Source organism: Dendropsophus ebraccatus, chromosome 6 (genome assembly GCF_027789765.1).
Source record: "Dendropsophus ebraccatus isolate aDenEbr1 chromosome 6, aDenEbr1.pat, whole genome shotgun sequence".
Classification (NCBI taxonomy): domain Eukaryota; kingdom Metazoa; phylum Chordata; class Amphibia; order Anura; family Hylidae; genus Dendropsophus; species Dendropsophus ebraccatus.
The window spans coordinates 132,708,985-132,732,703 of record NC_091459.1 but is presented as its reverse complement, the minus strand read 5'-3'; the positions used below and the strand labels follow the sequence as shown (position 1 = coordinate 132,732,703).

Genomic DNA, 23,719 nt, shown 5'->3' with positions numbered 1-23,719 from the left:
TCAATACAATGCAGCTGTCCGTTTACACAGCACGATATTTGGCCGTGTATAGCTAAAAACGAGCACCAACTAGTGATAAATTAGGCTTTATGAACGTTTGCTGTACAGTTCAAGTGACCATTAACATGCATTGTTATCGCCCATACATCTCCTGTTTACAATAAAGTGCAGCTAATAACAATGATTTGTACGGCCGTACAAAAAATCAAGTTAACCAAAAAGAGCGGCATTTGCTCAGTCAACGGCTGATGTTTGGCACTTTTACATGGTATCGACTGAACAAGCTTTTCTAGGTGCGATCGTTAGCGATAATCAGTCGGTATAAAAGGACCTTTATTTTCCTGCACCTGATGACTCTGTTCTAGAAATGAGAAAACTCGCATGAACCCAAACGATCAGCATTTGAATCCTGCTGTCTGGAGAAGGTGGATGCTGACCGAGGACTGCCTGGAGTATGCGGATACAGCAAGCTGTATCAATGTTTTCCAGGCAGTCCTCAAGCTGCATCCACCTTCTCCAGGCAGCAGAATTCAAATGCTGATTATTGAGGTTTGTGTGAACCCGAATTTTCGGCAAGTTTGCTCATCACTACTCTGTTCCAAACCACACAGTTGCGATGGAGCTGCAGAAAACAAAATGTGTAGGCTTATTGGAAGACATTTATAAAACTTTTGGCAGGGCTGTATGCCAGGGAGAAGGCGCGGATTTGCCCCTTCTCCCTGGTGTATGTTTGCCGTATCCCCTGCTCGTCTGATGCTCGCAGGCATGATTCAAATCTGCGTCTACTTGAAGCAGGTGTAGATTTGGTACGCCAGGCAAAGGGTTAGGCGCATGGCTGTCCGGATTTACTAAAAGGAGTGCACCTCTTAAGGCCCTATTCCACGGAACGATTATCGGCCGTATTCGTGGAATAGATGGCAACGATCAGCCAACATAGTTCATGTCGGCTGATCGTTGCATCGCTTGTTTTTCAAACATGTTGAAAAACAAGCGACTGACATAGCAGCGATCTGCTGCCGTCGCTCTGTGGAATACGAGCGGCGGGAGCACACCGCCACTATCCTCTATGGGCTGCCTGGACTATCTAGCGATCACCCGGGCAGCCCCCCGCAACTCCCTTCGGCCCCTCCCACACTCACTGGCTCACCGCAACACATGGAATAGCCGCGGCAGCGAGCGGGAAACGTTTGCTCCTCTGCATCGCCCCGTGGAATAGGGGCTTTAGTGATTTCAGCCCGAGGGGAAAGGGGGCGGGGCTTAATTTACAAGTACGCTGGTGCTGGTAAATTCCCCCCAATGTGTCTGCTCTCGTCAGTGTGAAAGCATAACAAACTAAAAAGTCAATAATAAACAGATTACTTTTTTTTATGGCATTTTAAATTTCTTATAAATCAAGGATTTTAAGAAAAAGGCTTAAAGTCTGAGTCCTTCAAATTCTTTCACCTCCGAAGAGCAGATGTAATATCTAGAGAGGCGCCAATTCTAAAAATAAAAAAATCCCTTTTAAACCGAGTCTGTGAATCTTGAACTCAATCCTTTCCTTTTGCCGGAGTTCCATTAAAACTACTTGTTCTGTAATAGAAATATCCGCACTGCTTACCTTCACAATAAAGTGTGGGAGAATGAAATAAAATAACGTCCGATCCAACCTTTTGATATATTTTTATTTATCTTTAAATTGTCGGCCTTTACACTGAACTATTCACCTTATTCGATGCTAGAGCCATTGATGGAGATGACGGCAAAGACATTTCGTGACACTTGGAACAATCTATTTTTAATGTCATTATTTTCAGGTCTTCTTCCCGGTGAGAGTCAGCAGAGGTCTTGAAGGAGAACGTCCTGCTGTAGGGAATACAGTATGGTGAAAAGTGGTCAGGAAGTAACTATAAACTATGTATGCTCCACAGTTACAGTGGGCGTCATGCAGATGGCGGTATTATAGCTTTATTTTGGACAGAACTGAAACAACAGCACACATTTAGGCAATGTGCAACAATAGCTGTGATTTATGCAAAACAAATGGTGTATATGAATGAATAGAATCCAACCGACTGCACAAACCGAGTGGCCGCACAGACCTGTCAGTTCACACAATGGAGAGTGCGGCTCTGGACACTCTCTCCATTGTGTGCAATGGTGAATTGGGATGTGGCCACACACAGATGCACCCGCATCCCAATTCTACAGAAATGAAGAGTACCGGCTGGGATGATCTTCTCTGACACTGGCCGTTCTGTGAACATGGCCATATAAGACATGAATGAGACTATTACCTCTATATGCCTACCATTTTATATAGAGGTATACAGTTTTTTTCTGTTGAATTTTATATTAATCCAAGAGAAAAGAAAAACTTTTTGAGAATACTGCTAGCATTTTTCTGCAAAAATAAGACCTACCCCAAAAATAAGACCCAGCTTCATTGTGCAGGCTTTTTTAAATAGGCTAGAAATATAAGCCCTACTCCAAAAATAAGCCCTAGTTATAGTCAGCTGACCAGATCCCTGACACTGGTTGCTGAGCATTAGCCAATCAGAGCCAGACTTTTTATGCTCCGCCCCCACTTGTTCAACACAAGCGGGAGGGGAGGCAGGAGGGGTAAGAGGATGCATAGTAGGGGACATTGTATAGGGGGGGGGGGTATGTGGGCCAATTACAGAGGAAGGAAGGAGATATACAGCTGCATAAACAGTACTGAGGTACAGAAGCTGCATAAACAGTACTGCGACACAATATATACTGTGTGCTCTTCACCAGAAGTGATGATGATGATGAAGGTACTTGTCTGTCCTGTGCTATGGGTTCCTACATACACGTGAATCCACAGAGCTAACTCTTAGCAGAGAAGGCTGAGGATGCGGACTGCAGCCTCCGGTGGTCTCCTGCTGGGCAATGAGGGAGTTTAATAAATGCTTGGGTGGAAAAGATAAATCCCCTGCTGTAAGACCTCTACTCTATTCTACCTTTCTCTCTGTAAAGGATGATGGAAGCAATTTTCCTTTTTTGTTTCTGGCACCCTGAACTTGCACAGCGGGATCCTGAGCAGATGTGCAATTGTCATGGAGTCTGGAGAATAAGTTGGATATTTCTCTAAATCAGTCATTGAAATCATTCCTGTCTTTTCGTTTACAGCCTGTCATTCCGCGGATCTGTCATCTGTGTAGGCTGCCTTTTCATAGTACAGTAAATATTTCTTTGACCTACTTGACATTACTGTGGTGTTGCCGTATCTGTGGTGTACATTGTATTTTATATACATGTATGTATGTGTTTTTTTTTGCTGTTTATATATGGAAATAGACATATGGAAGTTGGATGCAGCCCTAGGCAGTCTGGAAAAACTAGTAGTGGTGTTACCGTGTGGCCAGGTGGGTCTAGTCAACAGAGAACTGCCCTACACGTTCTGAATGGTGCAGTGAGAGAGGGGCATCTCTCCAGAAAACCAATAGGACCAGCTGAGCCACTGTGTAGAGCATGGGTCTCCAAACTCCGAACCTTCAGTTGTTACAAAACCCCAACTCCCATCATGGCCGGACAGCTTAAGCTTTGGATTTGGCTGTCCAGGCATGATGGAAATTGTAGTATTGCAACAGCTGGAGGGCCGCAGTTTGGCGACCCATGGTGTAGAGTCTAGTAACTCTGTAGCACAGAACCTCAAAGAACAAAAGACCTCCCCTTGTTTGGACAAAGGGAAAAGAGGGAGTGGATAGCCCATTAGATCTACCCCTCATTGTATAATGAGGCAGTAACAGGCCCCTTTACCACATGTGGCTGCAAACATGTTGGGAAGTAAGAAGTGGGGAGGACCCCACCAAGCCACAACAGCCCCCACCCCCCCCCCCACACTATTCCCCCCTGCATCCCTCTCCTCAGTGAAGTTACTGTCAGCTCCTAAGCTTGGGGGGCAGATATTAGCACTGAGGAGCGGATAGTAACAATTTTATACAGTACTGTGCTGTGCAATTGTGACAATTATTCTGCTGTTATAAAGTATCCTTCCCTCTTTTTCTGATGCCTAAGTTAATAACAAATTGGCATCCATGTACCTGTATGAAGCAGCCATGGTTTGCACTTCCCACCAGTAATAACTGCACACTATAGCACCCATAGCCAGCGTTCTGTAGAATGACATTAGGGCCCTATTACACCGAGCCATAACTGGCCAAATTGTTGTGTAATAAACACAACGATCAGCTTATGATCGTGTCATCGGCTGACCTAAAATCGTCGGCCACCAACCATGTATAGCTACGTGTAATAGCTATGCATGGCTGATGGCTAACGATTAAATAAACTGTTATACATCACCTCTCCACGCTCCCGATCTCCCGTTGTCTTCCTCCCTGGCGCTGAGATGGTAGCTAAACATGATCCAACATCTGAAAAAGCTAGGTTCGATCGAACTCGAACCTAGCCGGACCTTCCGTATTTGATTGCTGATGTCTTCACGGTCCATGCGGAAGGGGGAGACATCCCAGGGACCGTCTGGAATTCTGGGATTCAGCCTAGGTAATAGGCTGAATCTCGGAATTCCAGACGGTCCCCAGAAGAGTGTGTGAGATTTGATTACCAGTGGCGGAAGACGTTGGACGCAGCCCTAGGAAGTCCTGGAAAATGTAGATACAGCCTATGGCCTAAGGTTGTATCCATGTTTTCTAGGCAGCATCCAACTTCCACCAGTAATGAAATGCCGCACGCTCGGGCTCTTCCGGTTCTCTCATCTCTAGTGGTAAGATGAAAATAACACATATTGTACAGTTTAGCCCCCTGATTCATCACCGCTACTCCTACTTATCACAAATAAATAGGATTTTACATCCACATCTATTAAACCATTTCTTTTTATAAGGAACAGCGTATAAATCTTACATGGAAAAAAGACAGGCTGTGATTGACAGTAATATCCAGAGAGGCCCGGATGACAGATGGAGCTTCACACACATACAGATAGAGACACGCAGATACAGATGTAGCGGCTCACATACACTCGCAAGGGCATTCAGATACTGGCAGGTTGGTGACATTACATTGTCAATCATCGCCACCTAAGAGTCTACAAGCGTCTTGTTATCTAAGTGATTGACAATAAATATGCAATAAGCGGAAAACACAACAAATCTTCCTTACCCTCTGCAAACTAGAATCCAGCATATCACAGCCCAGGAAAGGAATAACACAGCCACCAGAATGATGGATGCTACGGACGCTCGCGCAAGTCTTCCCGAATCTGAAACATTAAAGTTGTGTGACAAAATATGAGTTTAATAGGAGGGGGAAAAAGGTTTAAAAAATTATCTCCGAAAACTCATTTAGCATTCGGCTAATGAAATCTACAAATTATTGCTATATAAATATTTTATTGGACAGTCTTCGCTTTTAATCATGAAAACGGTTTACAAAAAAGAAGATCTCATGATGGTCCTAATGCGTTACCATCCCGGGGTAATTGGGCTGTAAAACATTGCATCTAACAAAATTGGATGTGTCGTGTTCTTCTCCCAATTGCCGGATAATGATGGAAATCTATTGTGACATTTCTGTAGTCACGGCGGCAGCGCAATTATTCTAATAGTCACCTGTTTGCAAAGTCGGAGGAAGGTTTTATCCATGACCCAAGAAAACAAAAGCAAATATTGACTGAAGGACTAGACAAACCCAAGCGAAAATTATGGAATCGAGGTGACACCCCCACCCCCTTATATTTTTATATTTTTTCTTAGTAAAATACCCAAATTACAGATTCAATAAAATACATTTGTTTAATAGATGAACAGTCTGTCTTCGCGAACAAAAGGTAAATATTTTAACTCCGCACAAGTCCACGGCCATACAACTTCTTACACAGGAGGAGATATGTTAAAGGGGAACTCTGCTTAAGAAAGATTTAACCTTGTTCAATCCCCACCCATAATCTAAGATGGTTTGTAATAGGTTTCTATTACATAAATTGGGCTGTTTGTCTGCAGCACTTCTACTTTGTCTCTGTCCTCCCTCCCTTCCGATAGAGACAAGTATGCTCTTCTGGCATACTTGGCTCTTTCTATCGCCCCATAGGTGTGAATAGAGCCACAGGTTTCATACCGTACACGTGGCTCTATTCATATTAAAGAACCCGGGGGCCCGATATGGAGATCACAAGGGGGTACAGAGGTGCGACCCCTCATGATCTCCTACTTTTTCTCTATCCTTTGGAGAAGGGAAAAGTTGATTTTTCTGGAATACCTTGTTAAGTCACAAGCTCAGCAGAAGTGAACATAAAGTTAGGCTGCGTTCACACTACGTATATTTCAGTCAGTATATTTCAGTCAGTATTGCACACAAAACCAGGAGTGGATTAAAAACACAGAAAGGATCTGTTCACACAATGTTGAAATTGAGTGGATGGCCGCCATTTAATGGCAAATATTTGCTGTTGTATTGAAATAATGGCCGTTATTTACTGCTATATGGCGGCCATCCACTCAATTTCAACATTGTGTGAACAGATCCTTTCTGTGTTTTTAATCCACTCCTGGTTTTGGTTGCAATATGAGGACCACAATACTGCCTGAAATATACGTAGTGTGAACACAGCCTAAGGCTATGTTCACACTGCGTATATGTCCAGCCGCATATTTTCGCCGGCCGGAGATTTACGTTACTTATGCTACTTGCCTTAGGCTGCGTTCACACTACGTATATTTCAGTTAGTATATTTCAGTCAGTATTGCAACCAAAACCAGCAGTGGATTAAAAACACAGAAAGGATCTGTTCACACAATGGTAAAATTGAGTGGATGGCCGCCATATAACAGTAAATAATGGCCATTATTTCAATATAACAGCCGTTGTTCTAAAATAACAGCAAACAAAAAAATAACAGCATTAAATGGCGGCCATCCACTCAATTTCAACAGTGTGTGAACAGATCCTTTCTGTGTTTTTAATCCACTCCTGGTTTTGGTTGCTATACTGACTGAAATATACTGACTGAAATATACGTAGTGTGAACGTAGCCTTAATCTGTATGCGACCAGAAGCAAATTCCTCTTGTTTATCTTTATGTATCTATGACATTTATCCTGAATAAACCAATCACTTTTTAACTGCACGGAAACATAACCGGTCAAAAAGAACCTGGGGTTGCCAATCTGATGTTCTGATTTGTTCTTTATCCAAAATGTCACAAACAGCCAACATTTTTACAGACATATTGGAAAACCATGGTAATTCTGCTGGGGTGGGAAATAAGACAGTGGACACCAAGAATTAGCCCCATTATTCCCCCTGCAACAATTAATTAAGGAACATTAACCTGACAAATACCCTAGAAGAGTGGGAAACAGTAAAGGGATTATCCAGTGATAGAAAAACATGGCCACTTTCTTCTAGAGACACTACTCTTGTCTCCAGTTTGGGTGCTGGCTTTGCAACTTTGTTCCATTGAAGTGAATGGAGCTTAATTGCAAACCGCACCTGAACTGAGGACAAGAGTCGTGTTGTCTCTGAAAGAAAGTGGCCATGTTTTAACCTCTTGTTACTCGAGCTTTTATCTAATGAACCCAACTGAAATCAGTGGGTGACTCAAGCCTTCGGAAGAGCGGAGGTCACCTGTTTTTTTTTTTTTTGCATATTTCTTCCCTTGAATTAAAACAAAAAAAAGTAATAGGTTTCTGCAAGGGACATTAGAACTCCGGCGGTATTCCAGAAATTTCAAAAGGTTACTGAGGCGGGCGAGAGATAGAACTGTTGATCGTCAGTTCTTAAAGGTGTACGGCCACCTTAACCTGAGCGCTGCTAATTGGAGCATGCTCGCTCCACACCAGATCTATCAGAAATAATTTTTTGTTTGTTTATGCTGTTTTCCAAATCTAGGTTCCAATCTGACTTAAATCTTCACTTTAATAAATATGCAAATTAGGTGATTTGGTGATACGGGAGTTGGACTAGCACACAAACAGTGCTCTGATCCACCCCGCCAGCCCATCCCTTCTCATGAATAGTGAATGCTGCTTCACAGTGATATCACTGCAGAACGCTGAATGAATATTCATGAGGGTGGAAGTCCAACCCCCGTTGCACCGAACTACCTAATTTACATATTGATTAAAGTAAAGACAGAGCTAAGGATAAGGGTAAAAAAAAAAAGTACCTTCGTTCTTTGCGTCCCCAGTCTTATGAAAACATAAAAGCAGGTTAAATACTTCTAACCTGCTGTTAGCTTCCCTTTAAAGTGAATGTACCACTGGTAAATTACTTTTTTCGTTTTTTACATGACTATATCGGTGCCGGCGTGGGGATGATGGTGCCACCATCACCAACCAGGCATGAGGCACTGGAGGCAGACCGGCCAGCTGCCAGTGTGACAATTGTGGGTGGCTTGTCACACTGGCAGCTGGCCGGTCTGCCTCCAGTGCCTCATGCCTGGTTGGTGATCTGTAACAGACCAATGCTGTGCACAGGAATCCGGCAGTGGTTCAAAAAAGGACTGCGGCACCGTCATCCCTGTGCAGGTGCCGGTATATTCATGTAAAAAACAAAATGCTTTCCATTTTTAAAATATAATTAGGACTTACACTGTAGTACACTGTACATCTTATAGTCCAACATATATAACTTTTAGAAACATAGAAGATTGTCGGCAGAGAAAGCCATATAGTCTGCTCTTGTAGTATTTCCCTTCTTATTACAATAGGATAGATAGATATATCTATCCTAGATAGATAGATAGATAGATAGATAGATAGATAGATAGATAGGAGATAGATAGATAGATAGATAGGAGATAGATAGATAGATAGATAGATAGATAGATAGATAGATAGATAGATAGATAGATAGGAGATAGATAGATAGATAGATAGATAGATAATAGATAGATAGATAGATAGATAGATAGATAGATAGATAGATAGAAAGATAGATAGATAGATAGATAGATAGATAGATAGATAGATAGAAGATAGATAGATAGATAGATAGATAGATAGATAGATAGATAGATAGATAGATACTACCGTTCAAAAGTTTGGGGTCACATTGAAATGTCTTATTTTTTAAGGAAAAGCACTGTACTTTTCAATGAAGATAACTTTAAACTAGTCCTAACTTTAAACAAATACACTCTATACATTGCTAATGTGGTAAATGACTATTCTAGCTGCAAATGTCTGGTTTTTGGTGCAATATCTACATAGGTGTATAGAGGCCCATTTCCAGCAACTATCACTCCAGTGTTCTAATGGTACAATGTGTTTGCTCATTGGCTCAGAAGGCTAAACCCTTGTGCAATCATGTTTACACATCTGAAAACAGTCTAGCTCCTTACAGAAGCTACAAAACTGACCTTCCTTTGAGCAGATTGTGTTTCTGGAGCATCGCATTTGTGGGGTCAATTAAATGCTCAAAATGGCCAGAAAAAGAGAACTTTCATCTGAAACTCGACAGTCTATTCTTGTTCTTAGAAATGAAGGCTATTCCATGCGAGAAATTGCTAAGAAATTTAAGATTTCCTACAACGATGTGTACTACTCCCTTCAGAGGACAGCACAAACAGGCTCTAACCAGAGTAGAAAAAGAAGTGGGAGGCCGCATTGCATAACTAAGCAAGAAGATAAGCACATTAGAGTCTCTAGTTTGAGAAACAGACGCCTCACAGGTCCCCAACTGGCATCTTCATTAAACAGTACCCACAAAACACCAGTGTCAACATCTACAGTGAAGAGGCGGCTGCGGGATTTTGGGCTTCAGGGCAAAGTGGCAAAGAAAAAGCCATATCTGAGACTGGCCAATAAAAGAAAAAGATTAAGATGGGCAAAAGAACACAGTGATTGGACAGAGGAAGACTGGAAAAAAGTGTTGTGGACGGATGAATCCAAGTTTGAGGTGTTTGGATCACAAAGAAGAATGTTTGTGAGACGCAGAAGAAATGAAAAGATGCTGGAAGAATGCCTGACGCCATCTGTTAAGCATGGTGGAGGTAATGTGATGGTCTGGGGTTGCTTTGGTGCTGGTAAGGTGGGAGATTTGTACAGGGTAAAAGGGATTCTGAATAAGGAAGGCTATCACTCTGCACCGCCATGCCATACCCAGTGGACAGCGCTTGGTTGGAGCCAATTTCATCCTACAACAGGACAATGACCCTAAACACCTCCAAATTGTGCAAGAACTATTTACAGCAGAAGCAGCAGCTGGTATTCTATCATAGGTAATGGAGTGGCCAGCGCAGTCAGCAGATCACCACCCCATTGAGCTGTTGTGGGAGCAGCTGGACCGTATGGTACGCCAGAAGTGCCCATCCAACCAATCCAACTTGTGGGAGCTGCTTCTAGAAGCGTGGGGGGCAATTTCTCCAGCTTACCTCAACAGATTAATAGCTAGAATGCCAAAGGTGTGCAATGCTGGAATTGCTGCAAAAGGAGGATTCTGGGACGAAAGCAAAGTGTGATGTAAAAACAATGTTATTTCACATACAAATCATTATTTCTAACCTTGTCAATGTCTTGTCTCTATTTTCTATTCATTTCACAACGTATGGTGGTGAAGAAGTGTGACTTTTCATGAAAAACACAAAATTGTTTGGGTGACCCCAAACTTTTGAACGGTAGTGTATATACCAGGCAGGTTTACATTCACTTACTGTAGATTTACCAACCACATCTGCTGGAAGTTTGTTCCAAACATCTACTACTCTTTCAGGAAAGTATTATTTTCTCATGTTGCTTCTGATCTTTCCCCCATAACCTCTCACTGTGACCTCTTGTTCTTGAGTTTAGTTTTTTACTGGTAAAGATATTTTTTCGTTGCTTGGCATTGTAACTACACTATGGGACAATCTATGACACAATATTTTAGTAAGATTTACAATAATTTTCTAGGAGATCTCAACCTAACGCACTGGAACACTATTTAACCCCTTGCCTCCGCAGCCTGTTTTGGCCTTAATGACCAGGGCCTATTTTGCAAATCTGACCTGTCTCTTTTTATGTAGTTATAACTCTGCGATGCTTTTAACTATCGCGGTTATTCTGAGATTGTTTTTTCGTGACATTTTCCTCTTTATGTTTGTGGTATACTTTGGTTGATACACTCAGTGTTTTTTTTGTAAAAAAAAACACATTTGCACAAAATTTAGAAAAATTTACATTTCTTTATATTCAAAATTCTCTTTTCCTAAGAAAGATAGTCATGCCACATAAACTAATTATTACTGCAACATCTACAACATGTCTGCTTTATGGTGACTTCATTTGGTGAACGTCCTTTTACTTTTTACGATGTTAGAGGGCTTCGAAATTTTGCAGCAATTTTTCTAATTTTCATGAAAATTTCAATTCTGATTTTATTAGGACCAGTTCAGTTCTGAAGTGGATTTGTGGGGCCTACATGTTAGTTACCCCCATAAACCCCTCTGCTGTAAAATTTCCCCCCAAAGTAACATTTCATAAGTTTATTAACCCTTTAGGTATTTCGCAGAAATTTAAGCAAGTTGTAGGGGAAATTTAAAAATTTAATTTTTTTGACAGATATTCTATTTTAATTATTTTTTTTCATCTAACATAGCAAATACTAACTGGGAATTACCACTCACTTTTTATTCCCCTTATTCCAATGTCTCTAGAAATCCCCCATATGTGGCCGCAGTGCATCGGGGGGAGGGGGGGGGGTTGGAAAGGGGGTCGGAGGAAACAGATCTCCTTCTGGATTCCCCATGGGGTTAACTGCATCTCCGGGCAGTGGCAGTAGGAGGAGGCTGTGTGCTGCCCGATTGTCATTAGGGACAGCAAGGGAAGGCAGGGACAGCATGACGTTTGGGAAACGTCATGTAGCAGGTTTCTCAAACATCATTTTGCGGCGAGGGGTTAAAGGGGTTATCCGGGATTTTTTTTTTTCTTTCAAATCAACTGGTTTCAGAAAGCAGAGAGCAGCAAATCCCCATAGAAAACCTCTCCTGCTCTGGACAATTTCTGACATTGACAGAGGTGAAAGCAGAGAGCACTGTGTCAGACTGAAAAGAATACACCACTTCCTGCAGGGCATACAGCAGCTGATAAGTATGGGAAGATTTGAGATTTTTAAATAGAAGTAAACTACAAATTTATATAACTTTCTAAAATCAGTTGAATTGAAAATGTCCCTTTAATGAGATAAATACAGAGCAATCCTTTATGTGAACAAAGCCATATATACATTTCAGGGGAGATCTTTTACACAGACATAAGAGCTTATCCTAAATTGATGAGAATGCAAAATGCTTCGAAAGAAAATCTTTGACGTTTATGCCTTGAAAGAAGACGAAGAAACCGGAGACAGTGGAGTACACAGCCTATTCCCATGTACTAGCCGCTCTCTTATAATACATGGCATGATGGAAGGAGTAAATTATGAAGAGAGAATTGATTACTCTGGAGATCTCTATCTACCGCCATGAGCTCTACGTTCTACCTCATTGATATACTCGGCTTCCCAGCTCATTGATGTTACTAAACTTTGATTTTGTCATTCAATTTCTGGTTGGCTAAAGGCTATCTCTCCCATTGATCAGCGTAAGGCAGATATGATATGTGGAGCAGCCATAATACATCTCATTATTTTATCCTCTAACAATTCTCTTCCAAGATTCCTCACTTCTAATTGAATTCTGGGTGGAGGAATGAGATGCGGTGTGCAATGTATTAAGGTGTCCACTATAATGGGATTGCTGGGAAATCTGTTTACAAGGGTTTATAAGAAGATGTTAGAGAGAAGCTAATGTCACTTGTTTTCTTAAGTCCTTCATCTTGTAATAGTTCTTCATTTATTTTTTTACACTGGAGGATATGGAACAATACTGTTATACTAATATTCTCTTTTTTTTTTTTTTTCAGTATGAAATCGAATGCCCCGAATATTTCTGTTATGTTTGTGTGTGTAATGGGGGCAAGATGAAGGTACTTAAAGGTTCTTGTTTACACCCTTCGCAAAAGTCTGTACTTTTTGTGGTCTTATTGCAGCCAAAGTAGTGTTAATAGATATCAACTAGATGTCGCTATATTATGTATTGAAGTTTGGAAGCTGAATAGCTGAAGTGTCTCAAAGGGTTATTGTGTTTGTGTATACCAGAATCTGTGGACCAGTAGGATTTTCACTTTCTTCTGTCCTTTCACTTCTTCTCTCTGTCCTTCTTTTGCACTCTTTTCACCCATCCACAGCGCGCCTTACTCGCTGGATAGGAAGTTAGTCCCTTGGGTGAAGGAGGAGTCTTAGTTGGAATTCTGTGGAGGAAGGACGCAGACCATATTGCTCTCCACAGTGGTCCTACCTGGGCCTTGGCCCTCCGCCAGATCCCCCGGAAAGGAAGAGGAGCAGTCTTAGTCAGTGCCCCGCATGGGTAGGATGCAGGACAGTGCTCTGTTACAAACTTCTCTCTCATTGTCTATACCCTGTATGACGCAGTGTTTAAACTCTCAGGAGAGGACTAACCAACAGATCACCTCAACCCATGCCATGGACTAGGAGAAACAACAGTGCAGGAGAGTATCCACTAAAAAGCCAAAGAGCTAGGAATTGATCCTGGTGGAGCAAAGTTACTGTAAAAGTCTATAAACTCCATCTGGCAGCGCGAGTGTCAGCCAGGTATCCCGCAGCACTCTGCTCATCCCAGGTAACAAGGTCTGGAGTCTGTGTCACCCATTGGTACGGTTCAGCCAATGCTAGTGGGCATAAGGTGGTGTGAAGACTCTAGAAAGGTCAATACACAGGCACAGGTTTCTCATTCTTCTTCTAAAAGTATTCTTCTATACACTCCAACTTCCCAGCAGAGCACATTACTACATACTGTAGGTTGGAACTCTCACGGCACTCTCCTCTCTACTACGCTACCTCAGTACAACTCTCCCTAAACTACTACATCCTACTCAGTACTTATCATGCAGATCTGGTGATTCTATGTTCAAGTATTTATTGGAACTTTATCAAGTGTATATCCGAGCTCATCTGTATTACCTGTTGCACATTTGTCAATAGCAAATCAAGTCAATGTTATCCACGAAGTCTGTGATTATTCACTACCACCTACATAGCATATACTTCGCAACTTTGGAACATCTCCTCTTTTTGTGGGTGGCGGGTCCTACTATTCGGGAGGTTCATTATACCGCTCTGGCCACCTGTGACTATATCATCCGTGACTACACTATCCCAGGGGACCCGGTAGCAACGCAACAGGACACTGAAGAGGGTACAACCGGCCTTACACCTTAAAAGCAGGCGTGCGCCCACCAGGCACTGGTGTCAGGTGACAAAACCTCAAGGTCCGGCTGTATCTCGGTCACCCACTACAAGAAGTGGTGTCACACTTCCATCTGGCAAGTGACCGGCCGTCCCACCGCTATAACACCATCCGGGGACTCACCACATATATTCTAACTAATAACTAGGTATAAATATCTCAAGGATAAATACAGTGATCTCTCCCACGATCTCCCAAGATTGTATTGTTAACCAAGAAGGTTTTAATATAAGCACAGAAGTGGATTCTTCACTGTAAGAGCAGTGAGACTCTTCCAGAAAAATTCAGTGGTAAATTCACTAAAAGAGTTCTGGAGTGTAATAATATTCCGGATATGCGGACAATGATGAAAAGTTTATTGGCTGTATGATTGATCATGTTTGATCGCTTGTGGGACCCAGATGCTCAATTGATTAAACCTTCTAAAGGCTCTGTAAGAAAGCAACATTTACATTGGTCAACACTTGGTTTCTATTAAAAAAAAACCTTCAGGCTATATTCACACAATGTTTTTGAGTGAAAAAATAAATAAAATGTGTGAACAGTTTGGGGGGAGAGGGGGGAACAGCCACATTTTGCAAAAGTGGGTGGTAAATAATGAGCATGGTTCCAATCAATTATTACTGTATATTATTGTTATTCCACACTGTGTGCACACTGCCGTCCTATGTCCTATTGACTTTAATGAAGTGTGTTATGATATTGAAACGCTCTTGTTTTAACCTCAAAATTACGGCTGTATTTTTCTTTTTATTTTACTGTGCGTTAACATAGCCTTATGGTTAATAGTCTCTGGAGAAGGGATTTATTCTGACTGCCACAACTGGAAATAGAAAGGATTTTTTTTTCTCTTCCTCTGGTTCAACACCCCAGGCTGAATTGGATGGAGGTATATCTATTTAATGTTACTATGATTACACATATACTGGCTGCTGACCGGCTTATGCAGCCTGTGTTATATACAGTGATACCTTGGTTTAAGAGTAACTTGGATGGAGAACGTTTTGCAAGATGAGCTCACAGTTTTTCAAAATTGTAACTTGGATTAAGAGCATTGCTTTGGTTTAAGAGCACCCTGTACTGGGTGGGAGGGGGAGTGGAGGAGGGGCATGGTCTGCATAGCGGGGTCTACAGCACTGTACTCTTACCCAGGAAGTCTCCCTCACCTTCCAAATCATGTCAGATTCACTTCAGGCTGGGTCTTGCGTCAGGAGACAGGACTGTGGAGGTAATCTCTTCAGAGCTGTAATCCCTCTCTCCCCGGACAGAGAGTTCTGCTATACTGTGCTTACCCTATACGCTGCTCATTCCTTCATGTTCCCTGCAGTCCCTGTCAGACCTTGTGTTTCCCATCCTCTCCATTCCTGCTATAATGTGCCTGCACTCACACTTAGCTATATACACTGCTGCTTTAATGTGCCTGCACTTACACTCAGCTATACACACTGCTGCTATAATGTGCCTGCACTTTTACTCAGCTATACACACTGCTGCTATAATGTGCCTGCACTTACACTCAGCCACTCACACGGCTGTATAGTAAAGTTTTTGTCACTGTACTCCTGCATAACTCTGATTCTCACTTTCTGATTGGTCCATACTGAACACACGCCCCTTCCCCATTGTGGTCATGTGACCACACAGACCTTGTTGTACTACACTACTGCATTATGGGGATCTGCAATTCCATTCTGTATCTATAAACCACTTACTTTCTTATGCACTTACTTTACATTATACTCCACATGTTGATGGGTACATATACTGTACAGTAACTTATGATACATTCAGCTGTTACTGAATGTTTGTTTCACGTGTTTTACATGTTATTCAGAATAAAAAAAAAATCATTATTTTTTGGGTGTGGAACCAATTGTCTGCATTTCAGTGATTTTTTATCGGAAAATTTGCTTTGGCTTAAAGGGGTACTCCTGGAAAAATGTATTTTTAACTATGTTATTACATAAGGAAAGTTAGACAAATCCCTAATATACACTAATTATGGGAAATACACATACTGTATAGTGCTATTTCCATCAATTTAGTAGATCAGGCAGGCTCAATTTCTCTAAAAAAACACGTGACATTGCGTCTAGTGTTTGTTCCGGCAGGGTCCAGCAGGTTGCACATGTATGCAGATGCATGCCTCTATGTAGCTGAATCAGTGCCTTCTCCCTCCCTGTGCTGCCCAGTTCTCGTAATGTACCCCCTACCTCCATCCTATCCCACTGCTTGTTTCCCTCCCCGCCTGACCGGTTCCAGGCTCCTTATCTGACGCTCCCCCACCCCGCTGCAGAGGCCCCTCCCCCCAACTAGCTCACTCCGCTGCCCGATCCTAGCGCTCCTGAAACTCCCCCAACTCGCTCTAAGCTCACTTAGTCACTGCATCCTATGCAGGAGCGCTCACCCGCTGCCCGCTCCCGTGCGGGTGGTGGGTGTGAGTGCTCCTGCATCTCCCCATCTAGCCGCCCGTCTTCTGAGCCACCCAATCCCTTGCAATAGCGCTCACCCGCCGCCCAGTCGTGGTGTGTGAGCGCTCCTGAACCTTCTCCCTATGCATCTGCCTGTCCTCCCTCAGATAACCTGCGGCTGATACACAGCACAGGAGCACGACTGGTCAGCGGGGTGAGCGCTGAGGCGCAGTGGGGCACAGAGGCTGTCCTCGCTCCACCTTAGCGCTCACCCTGCCGCCTGGTCCTCGTCCTGCACTGTGTCAGCCGCAGAGTATCTGAGGGAGGACAGGCAGATGCATAGGGAGAAGGTTCAGGAGCGCTCACACACCACGACTGGGCGGCGGGTAAACTCTCCAGCAAGGGACCAGGCGGCTCAGAGCATGGGCGGCTAGATGGGGAGGTGCAGGAGCACTCACCCCCCCAGGAGCGAGCGGCGGGTGAGCGCTCCTGCACAGGACACGGCAGCTGGGTTAGCTCAGAGCTAGTTGGTGGAGTTGCAGGAGCGCTGACCCCGCTGGGACAAGGTGGCAAGGTGAGCTAGTTGGGGGGAGAGGCAGGAGGGGCCTCTGCAGCTGGGTGAGCGTCAGATAAGGAGGGCTCACCCCGCTGCCTGAAACCGGGGAGGGAAACAAGCAGTGGGATGGGACGGAGGTAGGGGGTACATTACGAGCACTGATCAGCACAGGGAGGGAGTAGGCACTGATTCATTTACGTAGAGGCATAAATTTGCATACATGCGCCCCCCCTGCTGGACCCTGCCGGAACGTACACTTGAGATGTAACGTCACCTTTTTTTTAGAGAGAGAAATTGAGCCTGCTTGATCTACTAAATTTAGGTAAATAGCACTTTATGTGCATTTCCCATAATTAGTGTATATTAGGGATTTGTCTAACTTTCCTTATGTAATAACATACATTTAAAATACATTTTGCCCGGAGTACCCCTTTAAGAGTGGATTTGGATTACAAACTAGTCCAGGAACAAATTATGCTTGTAATCCAAGGCACCACTGTATATATCTGATCAGATATCTGATATCTGTATATATCTTGACTGTTTTCACCCTTAGAGTTTCTATGTTCTCTCTGTGTTTGCGTGGGTTTCTTCCGGGTACTCCGGTTTCCTCCCACACCCAAAAGCATTAAGGAGTGCTGTGGATTTTCCCATACTATCTATTAGGGATGAGCGAACCGAACCGTTACGAACTAGATTCGTTACGAACTTTCAAAAAGTTTGTTACGAAATTCACTAAAATCGCAACGGCTTCGCAAAGCTGTATTGTTTTCACAGAATGGAAGATGATATAAGGAATTATTACTCCTATAATCCCTTTTATCTTTTTATTATGTGACTATCAAGGTGTGTGACGTCACTCCAGGAACAGGAAGTGCCTGAGCGTCCATGCTCTTTCTCATTGTGTGTCTAGACTGCAGAGAGAGAGGAGGTGTACGTTAGGCAGAGAGGGAAAACACATAGATTACATATCCAAACAACTGGATAAGTACAGGGAGAGATAGAGAAGGAGTATATATTGTTTGCGAGAGAAGCAGGAGAGAGGAAGATAAAAAAAAAAAAATCGCAAGATCCAGGGAAAGCTTGATAAGCCCATACATAGTGAAAGAGGCTGAGAAATCAAGAGTTAGGTAGAGAGAGGGATAGATAGGCATCTAACTCAAAAATTGTGATATCTAGGGAGAGATAGGGAGATAAAAAAAAAGAAATAGGGAGAGAAAAGTGAAAAGAGTCACTCAGGACACGTAGCATTGAACCAGCTACTGTTACGTGGCAGAGAGGAGACGCTAGACGTTGCTGCTCTGCTGGGTGCCGTTAACCGTGTATAGCCACAAGCAAAAAAGTTTTTAAAAAATTAAAAAAAAAAAAGTTTGTTTGTTTGTTTGTGATCAGCTGTTCTAGGTGACGCTAAGTCAGCGCCCCACAAAAGCTGTCCGTTTGTGCTCTGCTGGTTGCCGTCAACCCCGTCTAGCTGCCCGCAACCAAAAAAGTTTAAAAAAACTTCAAAAAAAATAAAAAAAAGTTTGTTTGTTTGTTTGTGAAAAGCTGTTCTAGGTGACGCTAAGTCAGCGCCCCACAAAAGCTGTCCGTTTGTGCTCTGCTGGTTGCCGTCACACCCGTTTAGCCAACGGCTAACCAAAAAAGTAAAAAAAAAGACTAAAAAAAAAAAAAAGTTTGTTTGTTTGTGATAAGCTGTTTTAGCTTCTCCTCGATAATACTAGCCTGGGATCAATCAACTGCTGCCTCCTCCTCCTACTCAAGTAGCTTCTCCTCAATAATACTTGCCTTGAATCAATCAACTGCTGCCTCCTCCTCAAGTAGCCTCTCCTCAATAATACTGGCCTTGAATCAATCAACTGCTGCCTCATCCTCCTCAATTAGCCTCTCCTCGATAATACTGGCCTAGAATCAATCAACTGCTGCCTCATCCTCCTCAAGTAGCCTCTCCTCGATAATACTGGCCTTGAACCAATCAACTGCTGCCTCCTCCTCAATTAGCCTCTTCTCGATAATACTGGCCTGGAATCAATCAACTGCTGCCTCCTCCTCAAGTAGCCTCTCCTCAATAATACTGGCCTTGAATCAATCAACTGCTGCCTCATCCTCCTCAAGTACCCTCTCCTCGATAATACTGGCCTTGAATCGATCAACTGCTGCCTCCTCCTCAAGTAGTCTCTCCTCGATAATACTGGCCTTGAATCGATCAATTGCTGCCTCATTCTCCTCAATTAGCCTCTCCTCGATAATACTGGCCTAGAATCAATCAACTGCTGCCTCATCCTCCTCAAGTACCCTCTCCTCGATAATACTGGCCTTGAATCGATCAACTGCTGCCTCCTCCTCAAGTAGTCTCTCCTCGATAATACTGGCCTTGAATCGATCAATTGCTGCCTCCTCCTCAAGTAGCCTCTCCTCAATAATACTGGCCTGAGAGGCGAGCAATCTACTGCTGCCTCCTCCTGTTCCTCGACTTGTCTCTTCTCAACAATACTGGCCTGAGAGGCAAGCAATCAACTGCTGCCTCCTCCTGCTGCTCAACTTGTCTCTTCTCAACAATACTGGCCTGGGTGCAATCAAGTAAACTTGTAAACTTTTTTTTTCAATATTTTTTGTCACTATTTTGGCACTTTTATTCACTATATTTTATTAAAATTATTCCTATTAGTATTATTATTTATTTTTTCTCATTATTTTTGCACTTTTTTCCCCCCACTTTTTTCATTGTAATATCAACTAAAACTAAACGAAACTATACCCTATCACACTCCCACTATTGTAGCTGCAATTATTCAGCCGTTAGAGCAAGGTTCGTTTTCGGTTCGGTTCGGACCAATCGGAACTTCACGAAAGTTCGCCGGATCGAACCGAACCGAACTTTTGAAAAGTTCGCTCATCCCTACTATCTATCTATCTATCTATCTATCTATCTATCTATCTATCTATCTATCTATCTATCTATCTATCTCATACAGTATCTATCTATCTATCTATCTATCTATCTATCTATCTATCTATCTATCTATCTATCTATCTATCTATCTATCTATCTATCTATCTATCTACCCATCCATCCATCCATCCAATCAATTTACCATCTTCCACCATGGTCACTCATAAACAGATAAGCCCAGAGAATGTTCCCTCTAAGTGCTCATCTGTAATCACCACAATGCATATTTCTGGATGACACTCGGGAAGCAGATGTACCATTTGGCAAATTGTTTTCTATAAACAGAGGTCTTAATTAAAACCTGAAGATGGAACGGCTGGCACTTGGTGAGGAAGGATTTCCTAGAGACCATGCATCTGAGAATAAGGAAATGATATTTTATTTTACGAGCTCGTTGACATTTATTCTTGGCACAATCCACTATGATTAACTGGAGACTACAGAAGCTACTTAAGAGAGCGCTTTTAATGGAGAGCAGAGCTGCACTAGATCCCAGTGCCAGTAAATAACAAGGAGGCGGACTGTAATTACCTACGCAGGTCCTTTTATCCTCAGCGAGTTCATAGGGATCTGTGCAGAAACACTGATAGCTACCCAATGTGTTCCTACATGTGGCTGAGATATGACATGGCGGAGTCAGTGGATCCAAACATTCGTCAATATCTAGAGAAAAAAAATACAAAAATATTATAGTGAGCAAAAATAATAAAAAATGAATAAAAATAACAAAAAATAAAATTTACACACACAAAAAAAACATTGCAACTTTTCCCTGGTATTTATTAAGCAAAGTAGAATTTTGATGGATTGGGTATTCAGGAAAGCTAAGTAGGGCTGTTCTTATCAGAAAGAACACTCGGCATATTGAGGGTCCTGAATAGAGAAAATATACAATACAATATACAATTTGTAACCAAGTAGGGTGGTAACACCTAAAACACCATCTCATTTATTATCGGTAAAATGGGCAACATCACAAGAAAAAAAAAAAAAAAAACAATGATTAAAAAATAAACAGTTATAAAAAAAAGTTTCTACCTGTTGGGATATGAGTTTTTAGACCCTAACTGATCAGAACAAGAAATGAAAATTGCGGGCTTAGTGCATTCTTATTCGGCTCCTTGTCATGCTTTTTCTACTGAACATTTGGGGGGAGATTTATCAAAGGGTGTAAAATTTAGACTGGTGCAAACTGCCCACAGCAACCAATCACAGCTCAGCTTTAGGCAGTGCTGAAAGGAAAGCTGGGCTGTGATTGGTTGCTGTGGGCAGTTTGCACCAGTCTAAATTTTACACCCTTTGATAAATCTCCCCCTTGGAGTCTGACCACTCGTACACCAGTCTTGAATTAGGCCCCGCACCCTTTTGCCCTGGGCGAATTCACTAAGAGGTGCACGTCTCTTATTAAATCTGGCTGGGCGCCCGAACCTGCGCCCAAGATCTACACCTGCTTCTGGCAGGTGTAGATTTGGATCGTGATTTACTCCTGTGAAGAGGCGTAAATCACAATGAATGAATGAATAAGGCGTTGGAGGAGGCCATGCCTCCTCCCCACCTTGCTGTGCCCCCTAGCCCCCCCTGGAATTGCTTAAAGGGTAACTATCACTTCGGGACCAAGGCAGGATACACTGCAAAAAATTCGGTGGGCAGTCCTCTTATGAAACAAACGGGTTATGGAACTCCTGAAAACGCTTTGGATTTTTTTCAGTGCATCCTGCCGAGGTCCCGAAGTGATAGTTACCCTTTAAGTCATTCCAAACCCTTAAAGGGGTTCTCCAGCCATAGGGACCTCTCAGGGCACAGGTCCCGTAGCAGTGGCTTGGTCTGCCTTCATGGTAACACCAACAAGGCAGTCTATGGCACTTCCAGGAGTTCTGTAAACCATTCGCATCATAAGAGGGCTGCCCATCTAAATGGATTTTTTTAAGTGTATCCTGCAGCAGTCCAGAAGTGATAGGTACACTTTAAATAAACTGTATTATTCTACCTGGTCAACTGCTGCTGATCAGCGCCCCTAGGTGATCATCCAGTCATTGACTGACGCAGAGCACTACTGCAGCCAGTGATTTTTTGTGCGGTCAATAAGTGCATATTGACACTTATTACCCCCCCTCTTCACTTTATAGACAGGGTATGTTCACATGGAGGAATAGGCTAGTTATTTCAAGCAGAATCCATGTATAATTTTACATTTATTACGCTTAGAATTCCTCCCATAAAATATGTACAGAACAATGTCCAATTGTGTTCAATGGGATTTCTGCTCTGTTGTTCACACAGCGGAATTTACGTGCGGAATGTTCTGCCGCAAATCCACTTTCCACCCAAAGAATTGACTTGTCAATTCTTTGGGCGGATTCTGCTAGAGAAATCCCATAGAAGACATTGGGGCTTTGCTTTGCTTTCCACTTGTATACCACTCAAATTCTGCTTGAATTTCGCGCCTATCCCGCCAGAGCTAAAGAAGAGGAAATTTCATGCAGTGTGATTATATCCTTAGGTCCCTTCATTGTTGCGATCACTTCTGGTTCTGAGTACCTGGACCCCAAAGCTTTGACATGTCATTATGAAATTACAAGGAAGTAAAGTTACATTTGTGATACTTTCCCTTTAACACGCCTATCCCATAGTGCAGAATCTGGCTGTAGTCATCAGTATTTTAGCCGATCCCTTTGATTTCTGTTGGATGCTGAGTGATGACAGATCACTTATCTTGTCACCAGTCGGCATCTGTTCAGGTTTTTTATTTAAAACCATATAACCCCTCCGCACTGACATACTGTACATCGTTCCTTCTTCTTTGTATCATAATCCAAACAATGTAGCAAAACAGATTGTAGTCTGGTCTCTATCATCTGTTCCATTATTCTATATGAAGGTAAGCTGGTAACAGAAAACTATTCAATTTTTTTTTTTAATTACAGACTGGATACAAATTGTTGATTTATTTGGACAGATACATAAAATACATAAATAATAAGTAAATAAATAAGCAAAATAATTAAATATATAAAAATAATAAACAAACAAACGTAAATATAATGTGTAGTAATACATAGGTAGTCGCTTCACAAGATCTCTTTATGTTTCTTAAGGACATTGATGGGGTCGTGTTCCAAAGAGATCAGGTCACATATTTACTTGATGGAAGGAAATGAAAACAGTGATGTCCGTGCAGTGATATACAGTCACAGATCAGTACTTTGCACCTGTTATCCTCTGCATTTCGGATTTTATGTGGTACAAAATCTAGCAGTAAAGGCGCTGACTGGGAAGCTCATCACATAATTGAAATTGAAGGAAGCTGTCAGGGTGGCAGGCCAGGCCATAAAAACTCTTTAAAAAATCAATACACTCAAACTCCTGTTAACCAGTATATTGCTGGAGGATAGTTTCAGCACTGAAGATCACCTGTGGCTGTGCTAAGAGCAAGGACGTTTTTTTATTTCTGCGTTGTGTTTACCCTTGGTAGTATTAGTATTTTGTTACAAAATAAAATTGTGTTTGTTGGGGCTTATAAAGTCTACAAATAAGATAAAATTGAGAACTGG

The 23,719-nt window shown here is 42.4% G+C and overlaps 1 protein-coding gene across 1 annotated transcript in view; it reads right to left on the bottom strand.

Annotated features, from left to right (window-relative positions):
* Positions 1 to 541: 541 nt before the first annotated feature.
* Positions 542 to 23,719, bottom strand: part of TPO (thyroid peroxidase) — a 101,156-nt gene continuing 77,978 nt past the window's right edge. The window contains exons 12-15 of the mRNA XM_069974286.1: positions 20,700 to 20,831; positions 5,131 to 5,230; positions 1,707 to 1,842; positions 542 to 622 (exon numbers count right to left, since the gene is read on the bottom strand). Coding sequence (XP_069830387.1) covers positions 542 to 622; positions 1,707 to 1,842; positions 5,131 to 5,230; positions 20,700 to 20,831 — 449 coding nt within the window. The remainder of the gene's footprint in view (positions 623 to 1,706; positions 1,843 to 5,130; positions 5,231 to 20,699; positions 20,832 to 23,719) is intronic.